Consider the following 12184-nt stretch of genomic DNA (forward strand, 5'->3'; position numbering starts at 1 on the left):
GAAACAAAAATAAATCCCAGGACATAGACATAACTGATATGAGCAGATAGATAAACAAGAATTTAAGCTAACTGCACTGTCCAATTTACAGTAGCTATTAAGCTAACTGCACTGTCCAATTTACAGTAGCTATTACAGTGAAATAATACCATGCTATTGTTTGAGGAGAGTGCACAATTATGAATTTGAAAATGTATGAATAAACCAATTAGGCACATTTGGGCAGTCTTGATACAACATTTTGAATAGATATGCAATAGTTCATTGGATCAGTCTAAAACGTTGCCATACACTCCTGGCATCTAGTTGCCAAAGTCTATATTGCGCCTGGGCTAGAATAATTCATTATGGCCTTTCTCTTGCATTTCAAAGATAATGGTACAAGTATTATTTTTTAAACGTGTTTTTTCTTTGTATTGTCTTTTACCAGATCTAATGTGTTGTATTCTCTCCTACTTTAATTTTACATTTCCACAAACTTCAAAGTGTTTCCTTTCAAATGGTATCAAGAATATGTATAGCCTTGCTTCAGGTCCTGAGCTACAGGCAGTTAGATTTGGGTATGTCATTTTAGGCGAAAATTGAAAAAAGGGGCGGATCCTTAAGAGTTAACCTTTATATAACTAGGCAAGTCAGTTAAGGACAAATTATTATTTTACAATGATGGCCTACCGTGGCCAAATCCTCCCCTAACCAGGACGACAATTGTGTGCCGCCTTATGGGTCTCCGGATCATGGCCGGTTGTGATACAGCCTGGGATCGAACCAGGGTCTGTAGTGATGCCTCTTGCACTGAGATGCCATGCCTTAGACCACTGCGCAACTCTGAAGCCCAAGTGAGAATAGAAATATGATCTCCCTCGATCCCTCTTACTCACATTAGGGAGTGTGTGAGGCCACTTGGAAACGAGTACGGTCTAGTTTAGATCTAGTTTAGATCACTTAAATGTTTGACAATCTCCACTCACCACTCACTCACTGATCCTCTGACACTTATCCTCTGATCCCACAACATAGGAAAAATAAGTTAGAGAAGCCACCTCTTTCTGTCCCTCTCATTCTGATGATCATAGCGATTGGGCTGTTGTCTGATGTATTTATTATGGATCCCCATTAGCCAAAGCAGCAGCTACTCTTCCTGGTGTCCAGCAAAATTAAGACAGTTTATACAATTTGAAAACATTACAATCCATTCAGATTTCACAGCACACTGTGTGCCATCAGGCCCCGACTCCACCACTATCACATATCTACAGCTAATGGATATCCGTCAAAAATACAAAACCTTGCATAACACGTTTGTTTAACAGGTACGGAAGGCTGCTTAGACTGACCCCTGTAATCTTAGAATGACCTTCTCCCATTCCTCCTCTGGATCATCCAGATGGTCATTGGCAAACTTCAATCGGGGCTGGACATGTGCTGGCTTGAGCAGGGGGACCTTGCGTGCGCTGCAGGATTTTAATCCATGATGGCGAAGTGTGTTACTAATGGTTTTCTTTGAGACTGGGGTCCCAGCTCTCTTCAGGTCATTGACCAGGTCCTGCCGTGTAGTTCTGGGCTGATCCCTCACCTTCCTCATGATCATTGATGCCCCACGAGGTGAGATCTTGCATGGAGCCCCAGACCGAAGGTGATTGACCGTCATCTTGAACTTCTTCCATTTTCTAATAATTGCGCCAACAGTTGTTGCCTTCTCACCAAGCTACCAAGCTGCTTGCCTATTGTCCTGTAGCCCATCCCAGCCTTGTGCAGGTCTACAATTTTATCCCTGATGTCCTTACACAGCTCTCTGGTCTTGGCCATTGTGGAGAGGTTGGAGTCTGTTTGATTGAGTGTGGGGACAGGTGTCTTTTATACAGGTAACAAGTTCAAACCGGTGCAGTTAATACAGGTGATGAGTGGAGAACAGGGGGGATTCTTAAAGAAAAACAAACAGGTCTGTGAGAGCCGGAATTCTTACTGGTTGGTAGGTGATCAAATACTTATGTCATGCAATAAAATGCAAATGAATTACTTAAAAATCATACAATGTGATTTTCTGGATTTTTGCTTTACATTCTGTCTCTCGCAGTTGAAGTGTACCTATGATAAAAAAATCCAGACCTCTACATGCTTTGTAAGTAGAAAACACTGCCGATTTTGCAGGTTATCAAATACTTGTTCTCCCCACTGTATATAGATATATATAGAAAATGATATTTTCCTGCAAAGAGACGGAATCACTTAATCATTTATTCTGGTAATTCCCCTATGTAGCTTGTTTCTGATCACAAGTTCAGGAATAGTTAGAAAATCACAACATTCCCTTAAAATGAACCTTACAAATAGCAGTGGTGGGCAATTTGGAAAGCCAAGTCGGTCAATAATAATACTCGTAGGAAATGTTTTCGTGCAATTAGAATGGTTCAAAATGTATGTAAAACATTTACAGCACAATTAAAAAGTATATGGCACATGGAAACCAACCGAGGGTGGTCTATGGTGATGGGTGGGACTAAAGTGCTTATGTTAGGTAATATATTATTGTAATGTGATTGCTGTATATAAAAGTACCATGTTTGTCAAAATTATATGTCAAATGTACAGTACCAGTCAAGTTTGGACACCTACTCATTCAAGTGTTTTTACTATTTTCTATCTTGAAGAATAATAGTCAAGTCATCAAAACTATGAAATAAAACATAAGGAATCATGTAGTAAACAAATCTTCAAAGTAGCCACCCTTTGCCTTGATGACAGCTTTGCACACAATTGGCATTCTCTCAACCAGCTTCATGAGGTAGTCACCTGGAATGCATTTCAATAACAGGTGTGCCTTGTTAAAAGTTCATTTGTGGAATTTCTTTCCTTAATGGGTTTGAGCCAATCAGTTGTGTGCCTCGCTTCCAGACCCTAGTCAGGACAGCCCAGGGGAGCCTTCACTTGCCTGCTCCAGGGCCAGATGTTATGGTGTAATTCCCACATTTGAGGATCTTATCAGCTGCTAATGATGAGTTACTCTGGAATTCCACTGAAGTAGTTAACTTTAATTAAAACTTATACATCATTTGAGGTAGTCCGAATGACAAAATAAAATAGTGGTCTAATGGAGCAAAAAGAGCGTGGCTCACAGTTCAGCTTCATCCCCGTCACAATTGCATCAAAACCGAAAGTTACCGTACTACGTTACCCATAATGCACTTCAGTGTTTTAAAGCTATAACCCTACTTTACCAACACTACCCCCACTCTGGATGGTGATTAGATCTAACACCACTCCAACACTCATACAAAGGCACAATACCCAATGGTTTTAATTTCAGTTACATGGACATTAGATATGTTACCCCTTTGGTTTCTTGAAAGTTAACATTTTCTCTTCTTCTTTTCAGTCCACAAAGACCTCTGAACTTGTCCTGTTCAGTAATAACTCCACTTGAAGGAGCAAGTAGTCCATTTTCCCTAATTTCCCGAGAGCACATGGAGCGGTGGGTAGCACCATACAAGGGCTGTTGGTTTAAGAGGAGGATACCTAGAGAAAAGGAAGGCAAGTCAGTGGTTCCAGTACCTAGCAGTACATTATGTTGTTCCAGTATCTCTTCTGAAAAAGTAAGAAGGTTAACACTGTTCTATTTCAAGAATGTTACTTTCCGTTTACAGAAATACCTGGCTTTCTTCCCATACAAAATTATGGGAAGAAAGTTCCCAAAACATAAATGGCCCACGTCTCAATGCATAGAATATAAAACTGTCACAATTTACAGTCCCAACTACTTCAGTGTGTTTTGTTCTTTTTTATTTTTTAACACACATATATTTATATATTATATATGGAATTCCAATTCCAGAATTCCAGAATTCCAGTACTTAAAACATCTGCTGCCTGGAGGAATCCGGCAGAGATGGTCGCCTCGCTTCGCGTTCTTAGGAAACGATGCAGTATTTTTTTTTTTTTTTATGTATTATTTCTTACACTGTTACCCCAGGAAATCTTAAGTCTTATTACATACAGCCGGGAAGAACTATTGGATATAAGAGCAATGTCAACTTACCAACATTACGACCGGGAATACGACTTTCCCGAAGCAGATCCTCTGTTTGGACCACCACCCAGAACAATGGATCGGATCCCAGTAGGCGACCCAAAACAAAGGCGCCGCAAAAGGGGCAGACGGAGCGTGGTCTTCTCATATGCCTTATGATTAACGAGTCGTGGTGTGATCATAACAACATACAGGAACTCAAGTCATTTTGTTCACCTGACCTAGAATTCCTTACAATCAAATGCCGGCCGCATTATCTACCAAGAGAATTATCGTTGATCATAATCACAGCCGTGTATATCCCCCCCCAAGCAGCCCCCTCGACGGCCCTGAAAGAACTTCATTGGACTCTATGCAAACTGGAAACCACATATCCTGAGGCTGCATTTATTGTAGCTGGGGATTTTAACGAAGCTAATCTGAAAACAAAGCTCCCTAAATTTTATCAGCATATCAAATGCGCAACCCGGGCTGGCAGCATTTCTGGATCATTGTTACTCTAACTTCCACGATGCATACAAAACCCTCCCTCGCCCTCCTTTCGGCAAATCTGACCACGATCTCCCAGCCTATAGACAGAAACTAAAACGGGAAACTCCCGTGCTCAGGTCTGTTCAACGCTGGTCCGACCAATCTGATTCCACGCTTCAAGATTGTTTCGATCACGTGGACTGGGATATGTTCCGGATAGCCTCAGACATTGATGTATACGCTGATTTGGTGAGTGAGTTTATTTTGATGGCAGCATTAGCACAGAACTGAAAGCGCGAACCCAATGCTTTTAATCATGGCAAGGCGACCGAAAACAACATAACCGAATACAAAGAGTGTAGCTATTCCCTCCGCAAGGCAATCAGACAAGCTAAGCATCAGTATAGAGACAAAGTAGAGTCGTAATTCAACGGCTCAGACACGAGACATATGTTGCAGGGTCTACAGTCAATCACGGATTGCAAAAAGAAAACCATTCCCGTCGCGGACACCGACGTCGTGCTCCCAGACAAAGTAAACAACTTCTTTGCTCGCTTTGAGGACAATACAGTGCCACTGACACAGCCCGCTTCCAAAACCTGTGGGCTCTCCTTCACTGCAGCCAACGTGAGTAAAACATTTAAACATGTTAACCCTCGCAAGGCCGCCGGCCCAGACGGCATCCATAGCTGCGTCCTCAGAGCATGCGCAGACCCAGCTGGCTGGTGTGTTTACGGACATATTCAATCAATCCGTATCCCAGTCTGCTGTTCCCACATGCTTCAAGAAGGCTAAGGTAACTGGGCTAAATGACTATCGCCCCGTAGCACTCACTTCCATCATCATGAAGTGCTTTGAGAGGATCATATCACCTCCACCCTACCTGACACCCTAGACCAGTCCTTCTCAAATAGCCCCCTGGGGGGGCTCGGAGCCATGCCAGGGGGGGGTGATCCCAGGGAACATGCTTTTTTTTGCCGCAGGGAGTAGAGTTTTTTGCACCGAATAAGAACACACAGCAGGAGATATGAAGTGCAGATAACAAACCCTTAAGAGACACCATGGAAAAATATTTAACAGGGATGAAAAGAAAGGCTGAGGGAGACGGAGATAATGAGACAAACGTAAGTCTCCCGAAAGCTAAGACGAGGAAATATGACGAAGCGTATGTAGCACTTGGCTTCACTGTGACTATGGTGGGAGACGAGGAAGGTTTGTAGGTGTGTTTACTGTGTCTAAAAATGTTGACAGCGGACAGCATGAAGCCAAATAAATTAAGGCGTCACTTAAAGATATTACACCCCAATCACGCTGATAAGCCGCTTGAGTTTTTTCAGCGAAAACGTGCCGAATATTGCCAACAATCGTCCCGCTTTGTGAACGCAACTTCAGTAAACCAGCAAGCACTGTTAGCATCATATAAGGTGGCGTACCACCAGTTAATGTTGCTGATCAATTTGAATGTATTAATTGATTATATTTCTTTATTTTATTTTTTTTCAGGCGAATTGATGCACTTTGTTTTTTACAAAGTTAATAAAGTTATTCTTTGTTGTAAGTTGATCTATTTCTTTCTTTATTGTTTTTTTGTTTTCTTTAATGTTAATAAAGATACAATGTTATGCAGAGGTGTACTTTTAACAATTTTATAGACAAATTATACTATTTACAGGAGTGGCGGAGAGTTGGGGGGCGCGAAATGTTCACTTCTTCCTGGGGGGGGGGGGGCGTAACAGAAAATAATTGAGAAGCACTGCCCTAGACCCACTCCAATTTGCTTACTGCCCCAATAGGTCCACAGACGAAGCAACTCGCAATCACACTGCACACTGCCCTAACCCATCTGGACAAGGGGAGTAGCTATGTAAGAATGCTGTTCATCGATTAGAGCTCAGCATTTAACGCCATAGTCCCTCCAAACTCGTCATTAAGTGTGAGACCCTGGGTCTCGACCCCATCCTGTGCAACTGGGTCCTGGACTTTCTGACGGGCCGCCCCCAGGTGGTGAGGGTAGGAAACAACATCTCCACCCCGCTGATCCTCAACACTGGGGCCCCACAAGGGTGCGTTCTTTGAGCCACTTCCTGTTCACCTCGCTATCATCCAGAAGGCGAGGTCAGTACAGGTGCATCAAAGCTGGGACCGAAAGACTGAAAAACAGCTTCTATCTCTTGGCTATCAGACTGTTAAACAGCCATCACTAACATTGAGTGGCTGCTGCCAACATACTGACTCTAATCTAGCCACTTTAATAATAAAAAAATTGGATGTAATACATGTATCAAGTTCAAACAGGTGCCATTAATACATGTAATGAGTGGAGGACAGGAGCCTCTTAACCTGTTGCAACGAGAAATCCCGTATCCAGGATCCTATTTATAGCCTCAAAAGCTCATTACCATAACGCAACGTTAACTATTCATGAAAATCGCAAATGAAATGAAATAAATATATTTGCTCAAGCTTAGCCTTTTGTTAACAACACTGTCATCTCAGATTTTCAAAATATGCTTTTGAACCATAGCTAAACAAGCATTTGTGTAAGAGTATTGATAGCTAGCATAGCATTAAGCCTAGCATTCAGCATGCAACATTTTCACAAAAACAAGAAAAGCATTCAAATAAAATCATTTACCTTTGAAGAACTTCAGATGTTTTCAATGAGGAGACTCTCAGTTAGATAGCAAATGTTCAGTTTTTCCAAAAATATTATTTGTTTAGGACAAATCGCTCCGTTTTGTTCATCGCGTTTGGGTAAGAAAAAAACCCCGAAAATGAAGTCATTACAACGCAAACTTTTTTCCAAATTAACTATAATATCGACAGAAACATGGCAAACGTTGTTTAGAATCAATCCTCAAGGTGTTTTTCACATATCTATCGATGATAAATCATTCGTGGCAGTTGACTTTCTCCTCTGAAGAAAATGGAAACGCACATGGAGCTGGAGATTACGCAATAATTTCGACGGAGGACGGACACCGGGCGGACACCTGGTAAATGTAGTCTCTTATGGTCAATCTTCCAATGATATGCCTACAAATACGTCACAATGCTGCAGACACCTTGGGGAAATGACAGAAAGTGCAGGCTCATTCCTGGCGCATTCACAGCCATATAAGGAGACATTGGAACACAGCGCATTCAAAATCTGGACCATTTCCTGTATGAAATTTCATCTTGGTTTCGCCTGTAGCATTAGTTCTGGGGCACTCACAGATAATATAATTGCAGTTTTGGAAACATCAGAGTTTTTTATTTCCAAAGCTGTCAATTACATGCATAGTCAAGCATCTTTTCGTGACAAAATATCTTGTTTAAAACGGGAACGTTTTTTATCCAAAAATTAAATTAATCTCGAAGAAGTTAAAGAAGTTACAGGTCTGTGAGAGCCAGAAATCTTACTTGTTTGTAGGTGACCAAATACTTATTTTCTACCATAATTTGCAAATAAATTCATAAAAAATCCTACAACGTGATTTTCTGGATTTTCTTTTCTCATTTTGTCTGTCATAGTTGAAGTGTACCTATGATGAAAATTACAGGCCTCTCTCATCTTTTTAAGTGGGAGAACTTGCACAATTGGTGGCTGGCTAAATACTTTTTTGCCCCTCTGTACATATTCTTATTCATTCCTTTGTGTGTATAAGGTAGTTGTTGTGAAATTGTTAGATATTGCACGGTCAGAACTAGAAGCACAAGCATTTCGCTACAATCGCATTAACATCTGCTAACCATGTGTATGTGACCAATCAAATTTGATTTGATATACTGCCCTTTTTTACTTTCACTGACTCAGTTGTAGAGCCTGATTGGGGATTTGATTATTGGTCTGTTCGTCAACCACAAACCTTTTCAATTAATCATTTAGTTGGGTTTAGTACCACGTTGCCTCTGACAGGTTCACGGAAGTGTGCGTTCCCGGGCACAATGTACTCATACCCTGATTAGAGAATGGCTGTGCGTGCTATTCTTATGACATGCACCTTTGGTCTGTTCTTTGCGTTGAAGTAGGGCACCTGTTCATCAAACAGCACAGTCCTCTGGCTCCCGAAATCAAGGCATGCCCGTGACTGCTCCTTCTGAGTAGTTTATTCGTCTTCACTGTCAGATCAGATATCTTAATGTACACGCCTGGGCTGCCTACCACGTAAACTGGATCTTGCTCACTTGGGGCGAGACTGTTTTCTTCATTACCTTCAGTGTGCAGAGCATCACTACGGATACATCCATGGCTGTCCTGCGACTTTGAGCGGTCGTTTTCCACAGGAGGCATGACTGGAGAGGAGGGCAGAGCTGCTGGCATCCTGTGTGGGTAATGGGAGTAAACAGCATCTACGGGGTACTCGCTGCATAGAGTATATGGTTGGCAGAGTTGAAAGGGTTAGTGCATCGAGTATACAGCATTTCAGTAATTGGCTGAAACACATTTCCAGAGATAGCATTTTTAGGTGAGCATCTATCATGCCAGCTGGCATAGTTTTGGTTCTGACTTAGCTGTGATTCGATTCCACTGTCACCCCCAATTCTGTTTTTCACATGAGACTTGAATGGATTCGTTTCTCTCCTTGGCTGTTTAGCTGACGTCTTTGACTCACAGCACGAGTCAGCCATATTAGCTGTGGTGAGCTGCATATTAGCTACATCTGAACTTGGCATACAGTTACTGTTAGCATTTGCAACATCATTCGCTCATCCAGTCGGCAAATGAGATTTGTGATTGCCTTTCATCAGTCGCTGTAATAACAAATTTCCTGTGTGAAGTCACCATTTTACAACTTTAGCTAGAACATCAGCCACCACTCAGACAATGATGATTAACTTTATTAGCCGTTGTCTCGTGAAAGTCAAATTGAATTTTTTTTTTCATTTTGAAAAAATATCAAAGGATATTCCGGAAGAATGTAAATAACTCACCGATGCAGTCAGGATAAATCCCAGATTAATCCCCAATGTTACCTTTCCTGGCTGTCCTCCAGATTGTAGTCGGGGCGGCTCAGAGGAGCCTTCACTTGCTAGCTCCATGGCCAGAGCAACTTACGGATGTTCTGGGGTAATTCTCACATTTGGGGATCTTATCCACTGCTAATGACGAGTTAGTCTGGAATTTCACTGAAGTAGTTAACTTTTATTACAAATTGTACATCATTATGGTGTTCCGAATGACAAAATAAAATAGAGAGCTAACGGAGCAAAAAGAGCGTGGCTCACAGTTCAGCTACAGTCACACACAATTGCATCAAAACCAAAAGTTACCTTATTATCTTACACAAAATGCACTTCAGTGTTTTAAAGCTATTCCCCTATTTTACCAACACAAGGTAGGGTTGGTATACAGAAGATAGCCCTATTTGGTAAAAGACCAAGTTCATATTATGGCAAGAACAGCTCAAATAAGCAAAGAGAAATGACAGTTCATCATTACTTTACGACATGAAGGTCAGTCAATCCGTAAAATGTCAAGAACTTTGAACATTTCTTCAAGTGCAGTCGCAAAAACCATCAAGCACTATGATTACACTGGCTCTCATGAGGACCGCCACAGGAATGGAAGACCCAGAGTTACCTCAGCTGCAGAGGTTAAGTTCATTAGAGTTACCAGCCTCAGAAATTGCAGCCCAAATAAATGCTTCACACAGTTCAAGTATCAGACACATCTCAACATACACTGTTCAGAGGAGACTGTGAATCAGGCCTTCATTGTCGAATTTCTGCAAAGAAACCACTACTAAAGGACACCAATAAGAAGAGACTTGCTTGGGCCAAGAAACAAGAGAAATGGACGTTAGACAGGTGGAAATGTGTCCTTTGGTCTGGAGTCCAAATTGGAGATTTTTGGTTTCACCCGCCGTGTCTTTGGATGATCGGATGATCTCTGCTTGTGTATTTCCCACCGTAATGCATGGAGGTGGTGGTGTTATGGTGTGGGGTTGTTTTGCTGGTGACACTGTCTGTGATTTATTTAGAATTCAAGGCACACTTAACCAGCATGGCTTCCACAGCATTATGCAGCGATACCCCATCCCATCTGGTTTGGGCTTTAGTGGGACTATCATTTGTTTTTCAACAGGACAAAGACCCAATATACACCCCCAGGCTGTGTAAGGGCTATTTTACAAAGAAGGAGAGTGGTGGAGTGCTGCATCAGATGACCTTGATTTGTTTAACACTTATTTGGTTTCTACATGTATCCATATGTGTCATTTCATAGTTTTGATGTCTTCACTATTATTCTACATTGTAGAAAATAGTAAAAAATAAAATAAAAACCTTGAATGAGTAGGTGTTCTAAAACTTTTGACCGGTACTGTCCAATATCATGAAATACATTCAAAATAAATGAAAGGTGGACTCAATAATAAAGGATATGTAAAATGTAGTCTGGATGAACTTGTCCACCTCAAAAGAGCTCTATCAGTTCTCCCCAATTAAGGTGCCACCAACCTCCTGTAATTGAGACACAGACCATTCAAATATCTCTATCTTAAACAGATGCTTTTTTATGGGGATTTTTTTAATACTAATTCGATTTCCGCAGGGGAGTGGACATTGACTCTAGGGGTATCAGACTGTGATACAGTGTCTTGGGAAGTTTTCAGACCCCTTGACTTTTTCCACATTTTGTTAGGTTACAGACTTATTCTAAAATTGATTTAACCTTTATTTAACTTCTTGGTGACAGGGGGCATTTTCACGTCCGGATAAAATATATGCCCAAATTCAACTGCCTGCTACTCATCCCCAGAACTTAAGATATGCATATTATTAGTAGATTTGGATCGAAAACACTGAGGTTTCTAAAGCTGTTTGAATCATGTCTGTGGGTATAACAGAACTTATTTTGCGAGGACAAACCATTCAGAATTTTTTTTTTGAGGTCACTCTCTTTTCAATGGGTTTTCATTTGGAATCCAGATTTCTAAGGGACCTTCTTGCAGTTCCTATCACTTCCACTGGATATCAACAGTTTTTAGAAATTGGTTGAGGTTATTCCTTTGTGTAATGAAGAAGTACGGCCATCTTGAACGAGGGTCACTTGAAGTGTACTGTTAGATAGAGGCGTGTGACCAGAAAGCATGCTTCAGTTTGTTTTCTTCCTGTATTGAACACAGATCATCCCGTCTTCAATTTGATTGATTATTTACGTAAAAAGAAAATACCTAAAGTTGTATTACAAAAGTAGTTTGAAATGTTTTGGCAAAGTTTACAGGTAACCTTTGAGATAACCTCTTGGTTATTACTGCATTGTCGGAACTAGAAGCACAAGCATTTCGCTACACTCGCATGAACATCTGCTAACCATGTGTATGTGACAAATAACATTTGATTTGATATTTTGTAGTCACGTTGAGCAAGTTGGAACCGGTGTTTTTCTGGATCAAACGTGCCAAATTAAATGGACATTTTGGATATATATCGACAGAATTAATTGAACAAAAGGACCATTTGTGATGTTTATGTGACATATTGAAGTGCCAACAAAAGAAGCTCGGTTAAAGGTAAGACATGAATTATAATTTATTTCTGCGTTTTGTGTCGCGTCTGCAGGGTTGAAAAATACTTTTCTCTCTTTGTTTACTATGGTGCTATCCTCAGATAATAGCATCGTTTGCTTTTGCCAAAAAGACTTTTTGAAATCTGACATGTTGGCTGGATTCACAACAAGTGTAGCTTTAATTTGCTATCTTG

The 12184-nt window shown here is 41.0% G+C and overlaps 1 protein-coding gene across 1 annotated transcript in view; it reads right to left on the reverse strand.

Moving 5' to 3' along the window:
* Window positions 1-3055: 3055 nt before the first annotated feature.
* LOC109901019 (TBC1 domain family member 2A) overlaps window positions 3056-12184 on the reverse strand; it is a 75928-nt gene continuing 66799 nt past the window's right edge. Inside the window, exon 14 of the mRNA XM_031837575.1 lies at window positions 3056-3513. Coding sequence (XP_031693435.1) covers window positions 3444-3513 — 70 coding nt within the window. The 3' untranslated portion in view covers window positions 3056-3443. The remainder of the gene's footprint in view (window positions 3514-12184) is intronic.

Source organism: Oncorhynchus kisutch, linkage group LG12 (genome assembly GCF_002021735.2).
Source record: "Oncorhynchus kisutch isolate 150728-3 linkage group LG12, Okis_V2, whole genome shotgun sequence".
NCBI classification, from domain to species: Eukaryota; Metazoa; Chordata; class Actinopteri; order Salmoniformes; family Salmonidae; genus Oncorhynchus; species Oncorhynchus kisutch.